Below are 24,763 nucleotides of genomic sequence, written 5' to 3' on the forward strand. Positions count from 1 at the left end.
AAGAGCATTTCACTGTAAGAATCACAAAAAATATAATAGCTGCATATTTAAATGTTTACTTGGTTCACTGTGACCTCATGAAGTTGAACTTATGTTTTGTTTATTTGATTGAAAAACTTCTGATTACTATACGAGAAAGAAAACAAAGGGCCATCACTGGTGTTTACGGACTAATTGTTGTCTTTTAATTAATTTAGTTTAATTTAACAATTCCACCTCAAGGTCCATTTTGTAGTTCTACTGGAGCTTTTCATCATATCACATGATCTTCATCAGAAGATGGAGTTTGCTCTGTCGTCATGGAAATTATAGATGTTCAAATTTCCTTTTTTTCTGAGCAGTTTGATGTTGTCTTAAAAGTTGAGCTTCAGTTCGTCGTTGACCTTTGAAACAGCACAATCTCAAGATCCATTTAGTAGCTGCTGTTCTGGAGCTTTTGATCATGTCACATGATCCACTAGTTAGACATTGAACATGTGTTAATTCAAAATGAGGCTTTGTATTAAAATGCTCAAAGTAATTAACTGATTGAGATCAAATCTAGGCAGGTTAACAGCCAAAGCTGATTATGTGCTTATTATGGGTGATATATAATACATTTAACATGACAATACTCTCATAGTATTACCTTGATCTGTCTCCTCCCTGTTTAACAGTTTCTCTCCATCGTTGCCTCTTCCAGCACTCCTACGCTCTGTCTGCCCTCAGGGGTTCAACGTCTGCTTCATGTGTTTTTGTTTCATGGCGGCTGTTTTACCTGTAACCTCCTGGCAGACTCTCATGTGTCACTTTGTGGTTTCTTAAACAAATGAGGGGCTGACGGTGTTGAAAGAGACAATCACAACATAGGATTAACAGTCCTAAGTGGCTGCATCGAGAAGATTTAATTTGTGTGTCAGTAATTTCTGAAGATGTGGCTTTGATGTCAGCGCTGCATCATTAATATCTGTTGTATCTCTATAAATACAGTGTCTGGAAAAACTACCCGCCCCCTTTGTTTTCACTTTGTACTGTTTAGAATTAAATTAGATTTAATGTGGCTTTTTGGACACTGATCAACAGAAAAAGACCATTTAAAGCTATAATATGTAACTATTCTGCATTAAAATGTCTAAAAACAACTAGACCTATGTGATATATTTTAAGATATGTACTTACATTATCCCAGATGTTTCCAACAATTTTCAAACTCAGAGAAACTCAGAGTCATTTTAATCAAGGTAACGATCCGTTTCATCTGGTCGCCTGTCAATGGCATCACACCCCTACCAAAGAGTATACACGCATAAGATGCACATGTCAGTGTTGTGGTTGTCGGCTACAATGGCCTCTCCCAAAGAGTATACACATAGACGCTAATACATCGGTGTTGTGGTTGTCCCCCAGAAACTGTCATAAATTGACTTTTGCTCTGTTTTAAGCCAAACTTTTATGATAAACTTTTTAAATCTTGGTTGTTTTTAACTGTATCTTTTAACCGGATGAAGGATTTTAGTCAATGGACATCTAGATCTTAAGTTATCAGAGAAACAAGCTGAACAAACGTTAGCAGCAGCTCGGCTCACAGTCACTACCGGACATCCTGAATGAAACTGCTTTATTCAGTGTTTTTACCCGTTTTAATCACCGGCTCCGTTTGTATTGGAGAGGAGGAGACCTCTGCGGATGGTTCAGCTCCCAGTAAAAACATCCTGAAGGATGAACACTGAAGTAATCCTGAAGTAGTCAAAGTGAAAACAGATCTCTACAAAACAATATGAATGCAAAATCCAAGTTTGCATAAGCATCCTTTTAATAGGACTCACATAAGTTATCGCTGGTGCAGCTAATAGGTTTTAGAAGTTGCATTAATTAATTGTTAATTAGTTAAATGGAGATCACTTGTGTGTAGCCTGTGGGTAGGTTTAGAGCTAAAACAATTAGTCAATTAATCTATTAGCTGATCAACAGAAAATTAATATGGCAACTATTTTGATAATCAAATAATCATTTTAATAATTTTTTAAAGAAAGAATGCCAATTATTTACTGGTTTCAGCTTCTCAAATGGGAGGATTTGATGCTCTTTTTGTGGAACATGATAGTAAACTGAATATCTTTGGGTTTTGTACTGTTGATCGGACAAAACAAGACATTTGAAGATGTCACCTTCGTCATTTTTAACTAATTTCAGCCATTTTATAGACACCTGTATGTGGAAGGTTTAACTTGAGGTGAGGCAACAAAAAAAAATACACCACAAAGACAAAGAAACACTCCAAGCAACTCTGCAAAATGATGATTTTTTCTGTTAAGTGTCAAAAAAGCCACGTCAAATATACGTTGAAGACAATAAAACACAAAAACCTCCAAGGTTGAAATTAATATCTTCTGTAGACACTGTACTGATGGACTGTTTGTGGCTCCAGGCAATGAGAATTAACTCTGTTGTTGCCAAAACAATCTCCACTCAAAGTCCACTTACTTGCTTGTTCTTCAGTTTTTGACATTATCACATGGTCATCATCAATGAGTTACGTTCACTTTGTAGTTATGTAACTGTAGTAACTGTTCAAACTTTTTATTATTTTGAGCACTCTTAGGTCTTTTTAATCATTCTGGTTTAAAAAAGTGCCCAAAATAACATTTCAACATTAATAGTCCCTGTTGAAAGCTCCAAAACAAGCATGTAAGTGGACCTTGAGTGGCGGTTGTTTTGTCATCTGCTTTTTCCATGTTCAACAACTGTCAAACTCAAACTAAATTGTTTTTCCATTAAAGGGAAAGGTTGCGCCTTGGGGGGAATTTTCCACAATCTCCCATATCCATTTTGGGAACTAATTATCAACTGAAACTTGACCCACATGTCACTATGAGCAGCTTTTCCTGTGTGAAAGCTGCTATACAAATAATCATTATTGAATTTATGGTCATGCTACAAACATATAATGTGTGTTTTTCTAATTTTCCCAAGTGACAGGTCAACTGATTTAGTTGCATTGCTGTGAATGTGTAGATTCCTCAAGTACCCCACTGTGACAATATCAAACTCCATAAACACACACAGTACGTTATCAGTCTGTCTCATCTGTGCATCGTGACAGCAGTTACCTGTGTGAGGCTGCTCAGACTCCGATCACAAGCCACCTGATGGGAATCTGCTCCGGCTTCTGCTGACTCTGCAGGCTGGCTGAGTGAAAACTTGCGTGAGTCGCCGTCAGCGTTTATTTATCAGATTCGAAGATTCGAACTGCTAACAGGCTGGTTCCCAGGCTCCATCAGGGTGTGATGACCTGATGCAGGAGCGCAGGTCAAGACCAAAGCCAATATTTTATTTCTATATTCTATGTGGTGTCTTTTCAAGAAAAAAATACAACAAATTACAAGGAATTAATGTTTCGCCTTGAATTTTACTCTCAAAAAAGAAAAATTCAGTGCTGCGAAATGTTTGTGTTTAAGTAGAAAGTAACTGTAAGCACTGGGGAACAATTTCAGGTGTCTGTCTCCTAGCAACAGGTGAACAGGTGCATGGAGTGAGGTAGTTGCATTGAAGTACTGCATAAAATTAATAATGTTGGTATCAGTATTAATTGGAATTGGCCATGTAAATTATTAGTTAATGGATACTGGTTTAAAATAGCAAAACTACACAGTACTCTGGGACAAAAAAAAATCATATATCCAAAACAAAATGTTAAAATATCATGAAATTGAGGTTCAAAACTGTGATGAACTTAAGGTATACTTACTAAAACATTACCTCTAACTTTTTACACCTTCAAACTTAAAAATCTATTATTTTAGTACTTTTCGGGACCTTTACTGGTCAGCTTTTTCGGTTTTAAGTTTAGCCTGTTTTGCTGCTAGCTTGAATCTTTCATGTATCTGTTAACTTTAGCATAACTAACTTTTTAACAGTTTGGGTGAACTAAAAGTACCAAATATATACAGTATATTCTTTCTATCTCATACAGTCACTATTTAACTTGATATGTACATGTAAAAGACTAAACAATTCCTAGCTTTCGTCATAAGTTGGTGAACAAGAAGGGGAGAACGGGGTTAGTAGTCACACAATCCTTAATAGATTCCCGTTCAATGTGTAATGGAAGCCTAAACTGTCAGGAGTGACCTTACGCTCCTTAAGCTGATTCTGTTCCAAAGATACGGACTGTCAAATACATCGTGTGCTCTTGTGACAACCATCCCCATCATGGGATTGGTTGTCCTTTTATTTTAATTGGGAGAAAAATTAAAAATGGAGGCAATCTTAAAAATAAATTTAAAAAGTTTAATTTCATGTTGAATGTTCATGAATGTGACCCCGAAGAGAATGTGACAAGCATCCTCAAGTGGGATTTACTGGCAAAGCTATCAATCACATGTTGTAGTGTAGATAAGAAAAAAACTAAACTAACTCTAAACTATAGTGCTCCCCTAATTGTTTTATTGTAAACCCACTGTGTAAAAGCCTCAAAGAGAAACACAGAGGAACTGGATGTTTACATTTTGACATGAAAAACACTAAAAGTTCTCTAACTTCAAGTCATGTCCAGTGTCTTAAGCTGAAGTTATACCTTCCGCGTCCACGAGTATGCAAGAGTTCGCTAGGGTTTGCGTAACGTAAATTTTATGTAAATCTGTCTGCACCAGTCCGCGTGGTCACAGCGCTGTCTTCCTGTGGACGCCGATCTACTGCGCATGTGTTGAACGCGTCCTCCAAGCGGACTCCAGGAAGTATTATAAACAGAGCTACTACGTGTCCGTGGTGTCCTTAGCTGTCGTTGTACACGTCCACTGGGGAATATGTCTGTGGCTTTACTCCTGAATTGACCTTGTAGGTGACCTCTGACCCCAATTCTGAAAATTTCAGTACCGACATTTTTTAACAGCACCCTCTAGGGAGTGACATCTAATTACTGTGACAACCAACCCCGTTCTCCCCTAGCATTTATCAGATTTTTACAAATAGCTAGGGTTAAACTAAGTAAACCAGCAAACTGTTATATTTGCTATGTAAATAATGCGTTAAAAAGTAAAAATGTCTTATTTACCAACTTAAAAAAAAGCTAACACTTACTTCTGGGTGCATATAGGTGAAAACATTGGCACAAACTATTCGCTGGACTAATTCAGACTAGTTCAATTAACAAATTACTACGTGGGGAAATAGAAATAAAAACAAACTTCCTCACTATCTCTTCATCAAATTGTGCGCAGCTTGTGTCTGTCTGGGGACCAACTATGTGATTGTTCAAGTGTGTGTGTGTGTGTGTGTGTGTGTGTGTGTGTGTGTGTGTGTGTCTGTGGAGGAGTAAGTTACGCCCCTAGATGCGGAGCGGCCCCGATGTGGAGGAAAAAAAACGTCCCTCAAGTCATTTCCAACTCGGGAACTCAAGTGACAACATCTCATGCTCTCATAGACGCGGCTCAACTTTCTCTGTGGATCTACTCGAGGATGAACTGAACGTTGTTTTTATCTGACGAAGAGGAAGACACACATCGGATCTATGAAAAACCCACGTGGATTTGTACAACCATTTTAAACCAGAAGGAATGCATATTTTCTTTGCGAAACTAACTTTCTTGTTGTCGCTGATTGGACTAACACGAGGTAAGTGGCGCGGGGGGATTCTCACTTTTTTTTAGGCTCCTCTGAGTCTTTTTTTTTGCCTCAACAATATTAGAAAACGTACTGATGTACTCTTTAGAGGCGCATTATACTTTAATTTTAACTTGTTGCATTCAGTTTGGTTTATAAACTGATGGACTGAAACTGAAGTATAACAATTTTCCCACCTTTTTGGACTCATCCTGCAGGTTTCCCCAAGTTCAATGTTAATTAACGTTAATTACGCTCACTTATATGAACTCATACACCTGTTTGCATTATCCTAAACATCACCACAGCTCTCCTGTCCTGCAAACTGGACAAGTTCATGCTTTTTAACTTTTACCCAGTCAAGTTTTTTTTCTCACCAGCATGTAAACGCATGCCTTTTCAGTTTGGATACAGAGCAGTGTGTTTTTTTATATTATTGCAAAGCTGTGTTACTCCCCCAAATGGCACTTTTTTTTGGGACAGCTGCACAGAAGAGCATGCTTCTGCCAAACCGGTGTCAAGTCCCACAAACTGCACTTCAAGGTGGCAAGAGTCACACCTAGATTTCACATTTTTGAAGTGATACCTGTGCCATTTATAATACCCCTGAGGAACACAAATATTTGGAAAGCGGTTTTGCCTCATCACCTGGATTCATTGTTAATGTTGCAATAACTGCCACCCAGCTGTTGTAATAACCGCCACTAAGATATAATAGACTTACTTAAAAGTTCTTACAAGTTTTAGCAAAGTGCAGGTGTATTAAAACTTTCCATTCGCAGGCCTAAGATGCTCCATGCCCACGGAGTCGTGTTTGAACCAGGGGAGGTGTGAAGCAACTCCAGATGGGAATGGAGAGTGCAAGTAAGTTGTAACATTTCTCTCTTTAACCGACAAATTGTGAGGAATACCCACAGAGCAGGATTTTTTTTTTTTTTTTTTTTTTTTTTGGGAGAATGTGTGATTGTGGAATTTGAGTTGAGTCAGATTTTTTGGTTGACATGTGAATCGCTCACTCTGGTGTTGCTATTTCTGGGAGGCAAATGGTCAGAGCGGAGACAGAAATGAGTGGACATTGATGAGGACAGGGGTCACTGTGCAAGAGAGAGTGTGTGTGTGTGTGTGTGTGCGTGCATGTGTGTATGTGTGTGTGTGTGTGTGTCTGCCACCACACTCTCTCCCCTCTGCAGCCAAACTCTCGCAGCCCTAAATCTTGTTTTTCTTTTCTTCCACGGAGCGACAGCTGGGGTTGCCAGAAGCTCGGCAACCATTGTTCTCCGCTGCCATTAATTCTGTGTGACTAATCTGGGTGAGGCTTCCCAGAGAGACCCTCAGACCCTGTCCTCCTACCACCCCTCACCCCCCCCCCCACCCTCCCACCTCCTCCTCCTCCTCCTCCTCTCTCCTGGGATTTTGTCCCCTCCTCAATGGCCCTCAGTGCTCTCTCTCTCTCTCTCCCTCTCATTCCCCTGGACAGATGGCAGAGGGTAGACGTTTTCTAACCCGCTAAAAAAATGTATCTCAGCGTTTTGTCTGTGAAGTGCTTCAGAGTTTTCTATTTGGAGACGTTTTCTGTTCACATGTAAACCAATAAGCTGCAGCTCTTTTTTTTTTTTTTTTTTTTTTTTTTTTTTTACAACAATAGTCTACTTTGCACTTGGCTCTTTTTCCAACCTGGCATGAGCAGCGGCATCCAGTGTCATCTTACTGGAGCGGTCGCAAAGCTCGCTGACCGCCGGATGATTGGGCTAGCCGGGTCACAGCTTCGAGACTGCAAGACCCAGGCAGCCATCTTGGCCCCCCGCCACATCTTAATTTGGTCTGGTTGTGTTATTCACCCCTCAATCCCTCTCCACTCTCCACTCTCCACTCCCCCCCCCCCCCCCACCTTCCCTACCTACTCACTGGGCCACAAAGCCATCATTGTGCCCCTGCACTGTCCCCCTTCTCAGACTTCTCCAATTAAACATGGAGATGGGCATGAGGGGCTCGCTCACTCCATCCTCGAAGTTTGAAAAGTTTAAGCGGGCAAAAACGGATTATTCTGTGTGTGTCTGTGTGTGTGTGTGTGTGTGTGTGTGTGTGTGTCATCACTGCGCCACCAGAGGGCCCGGGAACTTGTGATTAAAAGTTCTGCAAAATGTTCAGAGCTGAAATGTTGCTTCTACACTTAATAATTTTAATAATCTAAAGCTAAGTTGCCCATATATGTATTCTGCAGTGCTGTAGATAACTTTGAGTTAACGTTAAGGTGCACAATGTGTGGAAATGATTTTTGTTTTCCAATTTGAGCCTAATTTTATGAACAAAACCTTTTGGAAGCTACATGGAAAAGATGCCTTTGTGGGGGTCATTTGTGTTGCTATGAGTTGAGCGTGTGAATTTAACAGTGACATAAGAAGCTAAGTACTCAGTATAACATAATAATAATAGTTAATAATAGTTAATATGATAATAATAACTTAGAAAATAGGATTATACGACTAAAGGGTTAGCTATTAAGTAACATACTTAACACCATAAAGTTTCAACACTTTGGGTGTGAACAGTGAAAATTAAATGCAGGAAAGACTGAGAATCCTGAATTTCAGTTCCTAGTATGAGTCAAGCTAAAGAAGAAAAAGGCTGAATCCTACACAGTCAAAATAAGATCTTTCCTTAGATCCCGCCTTGTCTTTCAAGCTCCATGCCCTCAGTTTGTAGCACAGAGTTTCTCGTAAAAAATGGAAGTGTTAAACCCAAGCCAAGATAACCCTGATGACGTGACAGGGATTATTTTCTCAGACTTAAAAAAAAAGCTCTTCCAGAACCATAGAAGAAGACATTACACAACTATTTTTACAGGCTGAGTACTCTACAAGATGTAGTTTACTAGACCTCTACCAGTAAACCGATCCTCGCAGTTTGCCGAATGCAAAAGTCAACAAACTTCTCCAGCTTCTCTTTCCAGCCTCTAAACTCCGAGCCAGGTTTACTAGCGTCACTCCTCTCAGACAAACTTCCTGCAAACATCCTCCAGGACCGATGACTTCCACAGCAAGTGCACTGACGCAGTCGGCGCTGCAGTTCTTGTAAAGCTGAACAGCTGGCAGCATCAGGATATAAACAGCGAGAAATAATTGTAACCAGGTGGATCCTGCTCGAAGCTTGACGTGAGGTTAACTCATCAAAGAGAGGTGTTAGAGGTCTGACGGTGTCAAGAACTTTATTAGACAAATGTGGGAAAGAGTTAGTACACAGATTTTTCAGTAAACTGTCTACTGATAGCCTAATTGTCCTGTTGAAGGATAAAGTCTGGTAATATTTCAGTGTTTCCTAATGACAGCATGCAGAGAGGTTTGAGTTGGTTGCGCCTCAATCAAAATGAAGCCGCTCTTGAACTCGAGTGTCACGTCGAGGTTAAGTAAGTGACATTGGATGCTTTGGATTTATATAGGCTGTCAGAGATGCCTACTTGACATGCCATACCATAAATACCAGCTCCTTCTCATATCTGGCCTGGCCCAGCGAGATTCTGACTGAAGTTTATCTCCAAAGAGCTTCAAGGAGGCCTCTCATTTACTGTAGAGGCTTGGCAGTAACAGAGAGCAGTGACAGAGCCGAGCCAATCCCGACCAGGAAAAATAACTCCCAGATTCCAGTGGCACAATGGCCAGAGTCAAAGCAGTTCGCAGCAGAGCTTCTCTCTCTCTGCCCGGAGAGATGAGAGATGTCGGGCCGACTCCGGAGCGAGGAAGGAAGCTGCTGAGAGATCACATACCTTCGTTGTCAGACAGTCAACACGATGAAAAACGCAACAGTTTTTTGACAGGCTGTTGATGGTGGGGAAGTCACGTGAAGAGGGGGGTTTTTTTTGGATTTAGGTTCTGGCAATATGAGGTTTGTACAGAAAAGGCCAGACTGTAAGGATGCAGACACAACCCAGAACGACAGTAATAAATTATCTGGTTTTGCTTCACTGAGGCTTTGATAAACTCCGTTTTTGTGTTTGTATCCATGCTAAGTTGGAATTTTCCACAAATGAATATGCTCCCCAGATAAATTATACTGTAAGTTGCCAGTTTGTTGTTCTGTAAACCTTTTTGCAAACGCTGATGTATGACACATGCCACGGCTGGGTATCGTTTGGAATTCGGTTGGATACAAGCGCCAATCCCAAAGGATCCCCAAGTTACGATACAAATGCCAAAACACTTTTTTTTTGAGTTATAAAAACGTATTTTTCTGCAAAACACTTTTTTTTCTATTAAAAAAGCCAGACCTACCTGTGTGCCAGTATCTGATGTTGTCTCAACACAAGCAGCTATACAAGATCCAACAAAAATACACAGTGATTTACTGATGAATTCAGGGAGTAAATCAATAAACAAGAATCAAGCTGGAACGATTTGTCGATTAATCGATTAGTTGATTGACAGAAAATTTAATTGGCGACTATTTTGATAATCGATGACTAGTTTAGTTCATTTTTTAAGGTATAATGTGCTTGTTTGCTGCTGATTTGTTGGAGGAGCTTAAACCAGCGTTTAATTATCAAAATAGTCGCTGATAAATTTTCTGTCAGTCAACTAGTCGTTTAATCGTTGTAGCTCTAAATTTCACTTTTTTCTAGCCTTTTATGGAAAAAAACAATCGATTAATAGAGAAAAAAATTTGCAGATTAATCAATAATCAAAATAATCGTTAGTTGCAGCCCTAAATAAGAATAAGTATCCATTTAAACATTCAGCGCCACCGTCGACACTCGCTGTATGATACAAAAACATTTTGGTCTGTACTGAAATACTTCATGATTGTTACTTTTAACACACATGTCCCCTCTCATCACTGTATTTTGTGTTTTATGTAGCTAACAGACATTATCACCATGTTTTTATTATGGATGACTGGTTGAGTATAGATTATTGATATGAAGTGTCGAAATGTTTCAATCTATAGATGGATTTCAGTGTGGATTGCAGACATTTCAGGTATAAAAATGTGAAAACTTTCAATTGATAATCAGGATTTTCACATTTGTTTCTGTATTTGTGTGAACGTAACCTCAGATAACAAACACAGCCTTTAATTCTTTGCTGGTATGTGCTGCGACTGCTACAGTATACATCCCCATCAATGAAAGTGAGCCCTTGTCTCTCCGGTTCTGGGGATTCTTCAATGGCACCTCTGTTTGCTCTGGTCAGATGAGTCTATCTTAACCTTCCCCACACACACACACACACACACTACTACCCCCCACCCACCTCCCCACCCCCCCACCTCCTCTCATCCCTCCTCTACACCTCCATTCAGACTCAGGAAACAGCCTCAGAGTGGCCCGAGGGAAGAAAAGGTGCCGTATCTGATCATATCATCACACAACGAGAAACACACAGCGCGAGGCTTTTATATGGCCGCCGCCGCCGGTGTTGGGTTCCCTTTGGCAAGAGTCCGGCTGGTGAGAGGGCTGATCGGCAGAGCGTTCTGGCTGATTGAAGCGACTTGGTGGTGGAGGGACCTCAGCGCCGAGGATTAGTGATATTTGAGCCTGCCTGGTTGGCATATGCCAAGACAAATCACACAAACTTTGATCGCAGGCTGAGAGGACTGACAGTCAATGTGTGTGTGAGACAAAGACGCTGGGCATTCTCCAAACCACACTTCCTCATTTCTTTTTTTTTTTTTTTTTCTTTTAGCCAGACCACCTGTCTGTGGGTTATAGTATAACAACTAAGAGGGACATGCACTCACCCACACAGCGGCATGCTTCATAATACCCATGATTACTTGTGGTTTTGCCCATTCAGCTGAACACAGAAACAGATTGACTTTGTCTGCCAGGTGTGCTTTTAGCTTCCAGTCACTCTCACTGCCTTCGCTCGCAGGATATTTAGCAGAATAGAGCGTGATGCCTTTGTTGTGAAACAGAGCAGTTTGTGCAGTTAAGCAGCAATGCAGATCGTTCGACTGATACCAATCACAGTATCTGTTACACAAGGGGAAAGAAATGACAGTTTTTCAAGGGTGTATGAGCTCCAACACTTATCCAGAGTCCACGCATGACATGTCACCGTGTACAGTAACAACCTGAGGGTCCGGTTGCACTGTCAGCTACACCTTCAGACAACCGTAAAGCCTTTAAGTGGTTCCCAGCCTCGTAAAGTAGGAGGTGGCAGCAGTCATTAGAGCTGCTATGACTCTCACGACAAACACACACACACACACACACACTAAATGTTGTGTTGGTCCCAGGGGGAGCTGGCTCTTTCCCATGGGCTGTGTCCATAATGCTCCCCAAATAAACAGGGTCTCTAATGAAGGCTGCCAGATGTGGGCTGGCCAGGTCAGCTCTCCTGTACGATTAGAGAGGAAGGAAAAGAAGGATGGATGTAAGGAGAGGGAAAGAAGGGGCAGCGTTTCCCCTGTAATTTGTGTAGCCAGCGGGGATTCGGTGGTAACTTTGGTTTCAGTTCCACAACAAACAACAACCCGGTTTTTCGTGCCAGGATTGGTTTTTGTAAAAGAACTATTTTTATTTGAATAGACTTAATTTTGTGTGGATTGAAGCTGGATTGAAGCATGCATTTTAGTGTTGGTTTTCTCTGCCAGTGGTGGCAGAGTTGTCACTGTGGTAACCCACTGTATGCTGATGGGAAAATACAAGAGAGGGCAAAAAAAAAAAAAGCGAGGAAGTGTGAAGGAAAGAAAAGGAGAGGAGAGAGAGGCTCCACTCAGGCAATGCTTTTAAAACAGATCGGACTAAATGGGACTTAGCCCAGGCACGGAACCAAACAGCCAGGAAATGAGAACGGGTGGTGGGGAGGCAGGAGGGATAAGAGGAGGTTGGGGGGGGGACTAGAGGTACAAACATGCTCCACTAACACAGTTTGACTCCTGGATAGCAGTCCTTTGTCAGAAAAGGAGACACTGGAAAAAGACAGAAATGAAAACCATCAGATTACCCTTAAAAGGATGAGACCAGTGCAACGTTTGCTCATCATTCCCGTCAGTAATAATCACATCTTACTCACCAAGTTAATCACTGAGATAAAACATTGTTTAAAAGAAGGGTAACTGGGCAAAAAAACTTATTTGGAAGAGAAAATTCTGTTTAAGGGTTATGAATCACCAACTTTGTTTGTACAATTTTGACCCACCGTACTTCCTGTAGTTGTGTTTGTGTGCACAGTTTTCCTGTGAAAATGAGTGATTTGAAGATATTTTGAGTACATTCACCTTCTGTTTTGCTTCCAAATGAAACGGTTCATCTGTCTTGTGTACAATGTGCTTGATAACCTGAACTTTTGCATTTCTTGCCCCGTCACACTTCGATGAAGCAATGTCACTGCGTTTCCAAATCTCAGCAATGACCTTGACAAAAAGAACTATGTCATCGATAAAAATGATGGTCAAAACTACAAAAATAAGACCCAAGTTGCTGTTAAACTAGATTTTTTCATTTAACTGACAGCCACAACATGGGTTACCTGTTGTTTTTTTGCTGAAATCTGCTAAAAAAAAAAAAAGATTTTACTAATTATGTCGTTTACAGAAATGGAACCAGACACTGATTCTGTCTCCCACAGAGCTTTACACGGCGCAATAATTGAATAAACGCACAACCTAATTCACTAAGCTTCTTAAAGGGGATCCAGAGAGGGGCCCGTACAGCTCCTAAAATCTGTGTACGTTCCCCAGACTTTTATTTGTATACAGTGCACATGTGTAGCCTACATATTACACTCAGAGCCTCTGTCCCCATCTGTGTGTGACCTCAGAAAGATGGCAGATGGCAGATTGGCCCGACATTGAGGAAAGCCCCTTTAAAGTGACGCCTGGCCAAGGGTCGGATGTCACCACAACATCTGCTGCAGGCTCGAGCCGCCGCCCGGCCCTGTTATGCATCCCATCAGTGTTGCAGACCTGTTGCCACGGGCTACTGCGGCGGCAATTGAAGAAGAGACGGCCCAGAATTTGAACGCAGAGGAGAACAATGAGGTCTACTGGGCAGGGATGACAGAGAAGATAATAACAGTATCGGCCTTACTGTAGAGATAATTCCACTGCTGTCCTGGAGTTATACGATACCCCCCCCCCCCCCCCAAAACACCTGATATTTGCTCAGCTTCCGATTTGTGCCCTTCTTTTCATGTCTTCTTTATTTACCTTTCCAGCAGCCCAGTTTACCTGCTGCTGTTAAGATTATCCCGCTCGCCAGACCAGCAGATTTCTCTTGTTGAAGCAGCTGCTTTGCAATGTTTGTTCTGAACACAACCAGAGGACTCCATAAAAGAGTCGTTGACTATCTTTTGTCTTACCCCACTGTTTTATACGTTTGAGCTCCTATTGAGGCAGTTGAGCTCGATGCCTGTAAAGGCTACTTTGTGCTGAGCGTGTATTTGACGGGCTCTCGCCAAGTTAAAGAGCAAACTGTTAGCATTCTTTGCCTAGCGTGTGCTACAGTTGACTTACTGACAGCACCTCAGCCGGAGTGTGTTTGGATAGTGCGTCCCACGTGCACTGAGGTGAGGGTGCAGGAGTGCTATCTGTTTGTCTTTTAGGCCTCGGTGTGAGACGCTGGGCTGTTTTGCAAGGGTGAGGAAGGCCAGATGCCGGTTTCAAAGCCGGTGTGAGTTTTTTCAGGGAACCATAAAGTGAGGCTGCCAGCAAGCCTCTATTGAGGTTTCTCAGGTTAAGAATCAGGACAGGAGGCTCTTAAGAGTAAACACCAAAATTCCTTCTGAACTGGTGACCCCTTTCTGTCTTTTCCCCCCCCACTAAAAACCCAACCAAACCAGTTCCAGTTTCCTTTCTTTCAGACTGTTTTGTTTGTCCCACTGATTGTGTGTGGGTGTTTTGGATTTTTTTTTTTCAAGCTTTTCTTTTGCCTGAAACATCGCAGACCACTTAAAAGCAGCTTAAAAGTAACTTGGAAGAAAGTTTCGAGGGGGGGGGGGGGGAGTTAGCAGACGTCAGTTGAGACTTATAAATCCTAATGTGGTGTCTTACAAATCTAGCCAGCTCTATGAAAAGAAACGGGGGGTGTAGGAGAAAGGGGATGAGGGGGGGGTTTGGAGGGAAAGAAGGTGCACAGAGGGGAGCGAGCGGATGCCAGCAACCATACGGCTTTGAACAGAGGAGGAAAAACCAATAATGAGAAAAAAAAAAAAAGGAGAGAAGTCAGAGAAGAGCCATATATAATGAAAATAAGATTCAGAAGAAAATATTTTTGGGGGGGAGACAGAGAGAGAGAGAGAGAAAGAGGAGGGGAAGGAAAGGAAAGAGGAGGTATAACAGCTGAATACGCCCGGCCTGTGGTCAACTCTGAATGGGGAGGAAAAACAATGGGCCCACTCATCCTTCGCTCTCTCTCTCTCTCTCTCCGTCTCTTTTTTCTTCCTCTCTCACTCTTCATTTCTCTGCTAAGTAGTGAGACGGGGAAGGGTGGGGAGGTGGGGGCTCTCAAGATGCCCTTCAATGTAGTGTTGAGCCTGAAAAATTAAAGAAAAATCAACCTCATTCTTGAAATAAATTCATAGTTTTAATCACTTTTATTAACTTTTTAAACGTAGTTAGATCCTCCCTTCTTCCTTTTTTAGAAGAAAACTTTTCAAACTTTTCTCCGGCTCTCTCCGCCACAGATTAGTTCAATTGTATTCAGATAAAAAAAAATAATCCTCAAAATGACTAATTCATGAGGTTAGAAGCTCATTTTTGCAGTGCACGGCCCTGGCCTCCGTCTGGGCTAGAGGACGGTAGTAGGATGGGGTGCCATGGAGAGGAAGGAGGTAGAGTGGAGGGTTAGTGGATAGGGGAGGTGTGGGGGAGGAGGGGGTGAATGTGCCGGGGCAGCAGCTGCTGTCTCCTCATTAACATGCGCACCTGCTCCCTGCGGCCTTTTTCCAGCGAGCTCATGTGGCGCCTCACGACCTCAGCACCCGCCACCACTGGGGCTTAACTGGACTGGCCTTCTAGCAGCCAGATCTACTGCTTCTCTCCACTAGTCCCCCCCCCCTCCACCCCCTTTCCCTACACACACACACACACACATTCAACTGTCCTCTCTGACTGGCTATGGATGTGAAAGAATTTCTAGCTACACCACATCAGGTGGTGATGAAACTATTTTATCAGCTAAAATCAGAAAGTGGAGCTGCACCAAGATATGTTTTTGCACTCTGTGAAGATATTTTGATAAGTACTGTTTGAAAAATGTGTCTCTAGCTGTGGTGTATTAGCCCAAGTGAAAAATTTCTGTCACTTGCGTCGACAGGAATTGAGAGATCAAATCTTGATAGTGAACTCTAGATGAACTAGAGTTGCTTGATTAAATGATTAGTTGTCAACTGTTGAATTAATTGCCTATTTTGATAATCAATTAATAGTTTTGAGTCATTTTTTTAAGAAAGAAATGTCGAAAATTCTTATTCCAGCTTCTCAAATGTTAATATTTTCTAATTTATTTAGTCCTCTGTGACAGTAAACTGAATCTGTTTGGGTTGTGGACTGTTGAATGGGACAAAACAAGACACTTGAGGTCGTCATCTTGGGCTTTGGGACATTTTTTTGACATTTTGAAGGCCAAATAATTAATTGATTAATCAGGAAAATAATCAACAGATTAATCTATAATCAAAATTATCGTTAGTTGCATCACCATACTCCACTGATTTAGCATTGCACTCCTGCAGTTTCTAAAAAAGCTATGCACCAGCTATGGCTACAGAACTGGTGCAGAAATTTACTGACTATTGACATGGAACGGGAGTCAGTCTGAGCCAGTAGTCCACAGGCTGTTGGTCTGGACTCGTTTTTCCGTGCTGATAGTAATTTGTTCTATGTACAGATTGGGTTTCTGGAATTTATTGCCGGACTCCTTGTAGACCACTAACCGGACAGTTAGTGACAGATTATAAAGGCCTTCCAGGCAAATTTGTGATTTGACATTGTGGTCACAGTTGTTTTCAGTTGCCTTTCAGTCCTGTAATCAAAGCTCATCGGATAAAAAAAGCCTGAGCTTTATTTTTGATTCCCTGGCTTTTTTTTTTTTTTTTTAACCAGCAAATGAAGAATCCAAACTTTTCCATCAGGACTTTGAATGGATGTTTCCTTTGTGAGAGCACTTACTGTCTCCGCTGTGTGTTATTATGGAAGATCGCTGTTTGACCTCTGAGATTTTCTGGCTTGTGACCAACTTGCTTTCTGCCTTTTGCCGCAACTCCTTGTTTGACCTTAATACTACAGCGATCCCAAGCTAAATGACACTCAGTCAAGGTACCCATCTCCGTTGTCGACATGGTGACATGCCACCACTCACTACTACTGTTTATGCAGCGGCCAGCCTAGCATGTGATGTTTTCTTTTCCTTGCCACAGTCCTAAGGCTGTCTAATCCCCTGAGAGGGAGACCCTGTCTAAACACACGCCTGTCCCTACAGAGGGGCCACAGCTCAGCCCCCACCTACACACACACACACATTGGACCCCCTGGGAATGTTTGGGGACATGGTCCTGCCAGCCCCTCAGGGCTAATAGACTTGCTGGCTCTGGTCAGGTATTTGAGTGTGACAGCGGGTTTTTATGTCGTGGGAAGGCCGCTTTGATGTCTGCAGGATGTTTTTATGCACAATATTGTTTTTGTGTGAGAGTGAAACACAAAAGCATTCAAAGTGAACTCTTGTTTGTGCGAAAACTTGTGCGAAAAAAAAAAAAGCAGCAAAACCTAAGAAGTTTGATTTTCTAGACTTTTCCTGTGTAATTTTCCTCGGTGCAGGAATTCATTTTTCAGAAATCTATCATGTTTCTTGACTGAGGTTGCACCGCAGTCTCTTCCGTTTCGTCCTCTTCCCATCCCTTGTCTGATGCTGGAGCAAATCCGCTCTGTGGAGGGAAGAATAACAAGCACTGAGGTGGTGGCACGGTGCTTTGAAGTTGTCATAATGCTGGCTTGCAGCTCAAACACCGTGGCATAGATGCCGCCTTGTCCTCAGGATGAATGAGTGCTGACAAAAGGGTCGGAGCGAGCACATTTCAGCCCCGAGAGCTGCTGAAGGGTGCCATGATGGCTGCTTTTCTTGTGTCTCAACTTTTGGAAAATACGGATTAGGAACAGGAATTCCAAATACCGCAGATTTTTTCGCTCTCTTCCCCTGATGCTATTGAGTAGATGCTTTGTTTTTGTACTGACCCGGCCTCCCTGGCCACCCAGTGTTGTTGACAACAGTATTGAATCTCTGAAGGTGATGAAAATGGGAATGTGGCGGTAATGAAGCACATCTGAGGTGGTTTGTTTTGGTCTCAAATAGAGCTGCAACAAAGTCTGGGTATCAAACTGTAATACTTTTTTTTTTTTGACACTGATGGTATTTGTAGCACAGCCTCAGAAACTGTTGACTGTGAATGCCTCAGACTCATAGTCTTGTTCTTTAATCAGATATTTACTGATTTAAAATGTAATTTTGTCAGTTTTAGATCAAAGCTCTTGTACGACTGTCTTGTGTTGAGACACTTTATGATTCAGAAGCTTCTTTTGTTAAAAGTAAAAAGAGTTGAGTAGAAAAACATGTTTATATTCTTCAAAAAAGCATCTTTTCGTCGTATATACTGACACTCAGGTATCATATCAGCACCAGGTTGAAAATTTAGTATCGCTCTAAGCTGTGACTTATGATTAATTTAGTTATCAGTTAATCTTTCTATTGTTTGATTAATCATTTGATCATTTAGATGATAAAATAACAGAAATTTAAAATGCCCATCACAGTTTTAAGGTGACGTCTTCAAATCGCTTGTCCAGAGATGTTCAATTTATGATATAAAACGGAGAAAATTTGCAAATCCTCACAACTGACAGAAGTTAAAGCCAGTAAGTATTTGTCATTTTTAGTTGATAAATGACTTAAATGAGTAGTTGATTAATTGTTGTTAAAATAATACTGTACTCACTTGTCTAATATACTCTTTCTCTCTTTCGGTCTTACTTTCTCCGTCCTTCTCTATCTCTCTGTCTCCAAAGTCACTTTATACCTCATTGACACATAAAGCTTTAGACAGAAGTGTCCTCCTCATGAATAAATGGAAAAATATATTAATTTTCTACTGTCAATCAATTGACTTCATGTTTAAGCACTGGTCTAACAGCTGCAGTGTGATTAGATTAATCTATGGGACCGTTTATTTGACCATCACCTTGTGTGTGCGTATGAGTGCAACAGTAAACTTACAAAGTCCCGTGCGTAATCTTCATGAGTAATCTTCCTGTGTGTGTGTGTGTGTGTGTGTGTGTGTGTGTGTGTGTGTAAAAGACTGCACGCTGTGTAGGTATGTGTGTGTGGCCTCTTTGTTGAGCCGTGCGTATCCTCAGGGGACACCCTTCAAGTCCTCTCATTGTGATTGTAAATGTGTGAATGTGTCCCTGTGATCTGCAGCAGCTCTCCCTCTCTCTCTCTCTCTCTCTCTCTCTCTCTCTCTCTCTCTCTCCATGGGAACTTGTTCGCCGGGGTCCGAGCAGTGTTTATGACTCAGACACAACCTGTGAGAAACATCACATCTCCTCCCTCTGTTCAGACCACTCTGCTTTATAGCCTGAAACACATTGTTCGAGGGGAGTGACAGTAGAAAGACGAATGTCCCGTTTAAAGCGTGGTTTCTCATTCGCTGCGTTGCTGCGTTGTAAAAACAGCATTGCGGGACTGTCTTTTAAGAGACATGGATATTTAGTACTAAAGGCACAAGCTATCACACCAAGCAGCTGATTTATGAGCACAATAGCACACAAAAGGATGACCCTCGCAAGTTCTAAGTGTTGTCTTACCCTTGTGAACTGTTCAATCAGCGCTGACTTGAAAAAGATTGGATAGGTATAAATAGTGTTTGGGATTCCCTTTGACTGGTCCCACTCTTTGTGATGCTAGTCATAAAACGAAGAAAATAAATAAAAAATGGACATTTATTAGTGGACAAATATATTTTGTGGATTTTTTGTTGAGTTATACAATCTTCGTAGTAATGATGTAATGGTTCTTTGTGGTATTTTAGACATTTTGTTTTGTTTGGTAATTAATTACTTAAAGGGGTAGTTTGATATTTTTTTTCTTTCTACTCACAGCAGGGGTACGATGAAGCTAAATTGATCAAAAAAACCAACCTTGTGTCTGAGTTCCATACAATTAAAGTCATCAGGCCAAAGTCCAGTCTGAAATTCCTGAATTTTTAACTGGTCATACTTAAAAAGTAATCCATCATGATGAAGGAAATGACATGAATTGATGTTTTGTTGGAGTTTGAAGGTATGCTAAATGGTGAGCTGAGCTTATTTTAGATCAATTACTGGATGTTTGTGAGCTGCACGTAGCAGCGAGGCTCAAAAGTAACAAAAAAGATTTTACAGGTTTTTTTTAACAATCATAGGAAAAACAGCTGACATCGTAGCATGAACAACAACTCAGTCATAAGAACAGAACCATAACACTAACCATGAGTACAAAAGATTAAACTTTCATTTCTTTGTTGACTGTGAATAAGTGACTTTATACAATAAATAAACAATTAACAGTATGTAGATAAGTTTAACGAGCCTCTTAGAATAAGTTAAACATTGTAAATCCCTGCTAGTGAAAGGAGTTAAATGATCTCATATATGACCATAAATTTAGCACAGTAGTCAACATTCAAATAGCATGCAGGGCCATAACAAAAGGCAAGTTAGTCTGTGTAAGTAGAAAGAACTGCGAAATCCCACTACAAGTCAATGCATTTGATTATATAATTTAAAGGAAGTAACATCCAAGAGTTTCCCGTTGAGTCTGTATCGTTATTTTAAGAGGAAAATTCAGGAGAAAACTTTCTGGAACTGCTGGAAACACTTTTGCTGACCTCTTCACTCATCTTTCCTCAGGTGCCGGGACGGATATGTAGGAAGCAGGTGCCAGTTTCCCGACCCGTGCGCCAGCTCACCATGCATGAATGGCGGCATGTGTCAGGCCGTGTCCAAGGGGAACACGGTCGACTACAGCTGCACCTGCAAATTGGGCTACACCGACCGCCGCTGCCTGACGCCCATCGACAACGCCTGTATCAACTCGCCGTGTCGCAACGGAGGCACCTGCGAGCTTGAGAGCCTCATGACATACAAGTGCCGCTGCCCACCTGGATGGTCAGGTAACACACAACAGTTTTATGACAGTCCGGCAGTTGTGTTCAACCATGGGCTGCATATACAGTATGTGAGGGCTCGCAAGATGATTGGGAATAGTTTAGAGTCTCAATACTTTCATATCTGTTAATCATGTCTGCAAAATACAAAGCTACAGCTAGGAGACAGTTAGCTAAGCTTAGCATAACCTATAGCTACTAGCACCTCTAAAGCTCACTAATTAAGGTGTTATATCTTGTTTGTTTAATAACTAATTAGTACATCTTTTTTACTGGACAGAGCCAGGCTAGCTGTGTCATTGTTTCCAGTCTCTATGCTAAACTAAGCTAACCATCTCCTGGCTCAAACTTCATATTGAGTGGACGGATGCGCGACTGACATCATTTTTCTCATCTAACTCTCAGACAGAAGGTCGTTTTTTGGTTTTTAAAATGGGTTTTCAAAAAATTGCATCAATCAGGACTTTTCAAAATGCTGAATTGTCACATTGAGAATTCTTTTTCTTTTTGTTTTTCTGATTCTGTTTACTAAAGTAAATGTGAAACATTTTGTCAAAGGAAGATGACTTGCTCCGTTGCAAAATATGAGCTAATACATTCAGAGACCGCTCCAAAAACAATTCAAGTAACTTAAATGGTATTTAATTGATATTTAAAATCAGAATAAACCTCTGACCCTGAGAAAAATGGCTAGACAGGCACATATCAGACATTTGAACACTATTTCCGTATGCCTTCAGGTAAACTGTGCCAACAAGCCGACCCCTGTGCCTCAAATCCATGTGCCAACGGCGGCCAGTGCTCGGCCATTGAGTCTCACTACATCTGTACCTGCACACCCTTCTTCTCCGGTAAGACCTGCAAACAGGACGTCAATGAATGTGACGCCAGCCCGTCACCCTGCAAGAACGGCGGGGTGTGCATCAACGAGGTCGGCGGCTACCGCTGCCAGTGCCCGGCAGAGTACACGGGCAAGTACTGTGAGAGCCGTTACCTGCCCTGCAACCCGTCGCCCTGTCATAACGGAGGCACCTGCATCCAGAAAGGAGAGACCAGCTACGAATGTTCCTGTGTGCCAGGTAGAGACATCACACTGCATTCATGGTTAGGGAGCTACATTAGAGGCGAAGTCTTTATTGATGCTGATGATCTGCTGTTCAGGCCTAGCCGGCAAATTGTTAAGGCAAAATCAATTTATTCCAATGAAATTATGGCGTCAGTGGATTCACTCATGGGGTTAAAGTGAATCTTTTCAACTCTGGTGAACTTTGACCTACAAATTTGCTCTGTTGACCCCCAAATATTAATCTTACTACCATGTATGATTAAGAAAAGCATTAAATCATTACATTTGAGAACCTGTAACCAGCATTTATTTTGTCATTTTTGCTTAAAAGAACGACTAAAACAATTATTTGATTATCAAAATAGTTGCTGATTAATTTCCTGTCGATGAACTAATCGATTAACGACTAATTGTTGCAGCTTTAGTTGAAGTAACAATCGTTTGTAAGCTGACGTAAATCGTTTGATCCTTTCAATTTCAGGTCACGTTACTCGTTTTTAAATACACAGTGTTCCTGAAGTCTCAAATCGAATTTAAATGTCAGTGCCGGCTAGTTATGCGATGATGTCATTCAAGGCAGGGCTGTTCCTGCTTATGTTGTGTCCTGTATGTGTGTGTGTGTGTGTGTGTACATGTGTGTTTCTGCTTGGGTGTATACAGTGTGTGAACAAGGGAGAGCAGGAAGGCATCGGGGCTTATCATAAGGAAATGGTCAAAGGACAACATCCTTTTCACAAAGCCAAGCGAAGCAAAGCTTGGTGGGACAAAAGTCCCGCCCACCACCTCATCACCTCCACGCAGATTTAGTTTGGCTTGTTTTTGTCCGCTTTCCACCAAGTCCAGAAATCCTCGTAATGAATCTGTGTGGCAACTTTCCATCTCATCTTTTTCACATCCTCGATCTCCTGCTTGTCATAACAGGCTTTTCCTCGAAAAGGTTAAAGAAAATTTCCCAACATTTCACACTTCCGGTAGTTAGGTGATTGTTCTTAGGTCGCTATAATCAATACGTTTATACTACAATATAATATTGGTGATAATATGTCAGTTTTGTGTACACAGCTTGTTTCCGCTGCACTGACACGGCCAAAAAATCTGTTATTGTAGGTTTGTCTCTGACTAATGTTACTGATTTAAGCTTTCCTTCTGTTACACTGTAAACTAGTGTCAGTAGGGATGTTTCCATTCACTTGTTTTTATATTCCAATACTATTTTTTTTAGGGGTTTGGACTGTTGGTCGAACAAAACAAGACACATGAAGACGAAATGAACAATCAAGAAAATAATCAGCAGATTAATAGATAACGAAGATAATCGTTTGTTGACGCCCTAGTTGGCATCTTGAAAGACATGAGATATATCAGAGTGATATCGCTTTTCTGAAAACACCTCCTTCTACTGTAGACACAAACATTCATGTCATACAACTACTCACCATCACATGCCTCCACTGCACCAGAGAGCCCCAAAAAAAAAAAAACCCTAATAAAATGATGAATAAAAACAGCAGGAGTGTCGGTTATGTATGTTTGCAACGTCCCCAATTTGAGTCCAGACATGGGGGTCTAGTTGTATGTCACACCTGTCTCTGTCACCACAGTATTTAATAAAAAACGCCACAGGATACACATGTATCAGAAAAGATAATTTCATTTACTTAAACAAAACAAAATGCCATCTTAGGTGCAAAGCTGCAATGAAGGGTGAAGACTGAACAAAGAAGCACCAATTCTCATTATATTTTGCTGAAATTTAATATATTTTCTTAAAACCTGTTAAACATTTTAACAGAAACATGCAGTCAGTGTTAATCAGCTCTATGCCTTAAATTCATAAGTGAAAAATAATTGTACGTTATTTGATTTTTAAGTTTTTCTTTAAAGGGGATGAAAAACAGTTGAGCAGTGACTTGCACTGGGTTAGCTCATGTTGCATTACCCAACATGCCATTGGTACAGTCCAGCGGTTGCCTGTTGTGTAACTGTATAACAGAGTGAATGTTATTACATAGTGAAGTTGCCACAGACCTCAAGAGGGTACAGCTGCCTTCTTTCTAGGGAGGAAAAAGACAGTTGACCACATTTAACCGTAGAGAGGTTTCCCTCCCTTTGTTGTAAATGGGAAAATGTTGTTTTCAAACCAGGAGGAATGAGTAACTGAAAATCTGAGGCCTCCGGCAGTAGAAATGACGCAGTGAAAGAGCAAAGGAAACATATTCATGGGAGTCTGTTACAACTATCTGCCCTCTCTGTCACAGGTTTCACAGGAAAAAACTGCAACCACAACATAGATGACTGTCCGGGGCATGAGTGCCATAATGGAGGGACCTGTGTCGATGGAGTCAACACCTACAACTGCCAGTGTAAACCAGAATTTACAGGTTTGTGTTGTGATGACGCCGTAAATCTCTCAACTCATACATACACACTTAAGCCCATAAGACAAATTGTTTTGTGATATAATCCTCTGACCCCTTGGTTCTCCCACAGGTCAGCTCTGCACAGAGGATGTTGACGAGTGCCAACTGATGCCCAACGCCTGCCAAAATGGTGGCACGTGCCACAACACTTACGGCAGCTACCAGTGTGTGTGCGTGAACGGGTGGACCGGGGATGACTGCAGTGACAACATCGACGACTGCGCCAGTGCCGCCTGCCACCATGGATCCACCTGTCATGACCGTGTAGCTTCTTTCTTCTGCGAATGTCCTCATGGCCGCACAGGTATGTTGTTGTTTATTATAATTTATGGGAATTTAGCTATTAAAGCCCCTGGAAACCCAAATCCACAATAGCTTTCTAACTATGGAAATTAGGGTCTTATGTACATAATAGTAAACATCTAAAAAGTATTAGTTAGTTTTCAATCCAAATTTGAAATATTGTCATTTTATTGGACATATATTATGAAAATGATGCAATAAATTTTGCGAACCAATCATAAACAACGTGACGTGCTGCAGTTTTGCCGGAGTTTCTGTGTCAT

At 41.3% G+C, this 24,763-nt stretch overlaps 1 protein-coding gene and 1 long non-coding RNA gene across 3 annotated transcripts in view; one reads left to right on the forward strand and one right to left on the reverse strand.

The window, feature by feature from the left end:
* Nucleotides 1-218: 218 nt before the first annotated feature.
* Nucleotides 219-3,378, reverse strand: LOC122971070. The gene is made up of 3 exons (XR_006399400.1): nucleotides 3,090-3,378; nucleotides 629-816; nucleotides 219-457 (listed from the first exon to the last, which is right to left on the reverse strand). It is a non-coding gene; the product is annotated as an uncharacterized LOC122971070 (long non-coding RNA).
* A 1,434-nt stretch (nucleotides 3,379-4,812) lies between these two features.
* Nucleotides 4,813-24,763, forward strand: part of LOC122965925 (neurogenic locus notch homolog protein 1-like) — a 49,515-nt gene continuing 29,564 nt past the window's right edge. For both annotated transcript variants that reach the window (XM_044330063.1, XM_044330064.1), the window contains exons 1-6: nucleotides 4,813-5,592; nucleotides 6,363-6,444; nucleotides 20,455-20,717; nucleotides 21,452-21,790; nucleotides 24,036-24,158; nucleotides 24,268-24,501. In XM_044330063.1, the coding sequence (XP_044185998.1) occupies nucleotides 5,535-5,592; nucleotides 6,363-6,444; nucleotides 20,455-20,717; nucleotides 21,452-21,790; nucleotides 24,036-24,158; nucleotides 24,268-24,501 (1,099 nt within the window). In that variant the 5' untranslated portion in view covers nucleotides 4,813-5,534. The remainder of the gene's footprint in view (nucleotides 5,593-6,362; nucleotides 6,445-20,454; nucleotides 20,718-21,451; nucleotides 21,791-24,035; nucleotides 24,159-24,267; nucleotides 24,502-24,763) is intronic.

The sequence above is a fragment of the Thunnus albacares genome, chromosome 2, assembly GCF_914725855.1.
Source record: "Thunnus albacares chromosome 2, fThuAlb1.1, whole genome shotgun sequence".
Taxonomy (NCBI): domain Eukaryota; kingdom Metazoa; phylum Chordata; class Actinopteri; order Scombriformes; family Scombridae; genus Thunnus; species Thunnus albacares.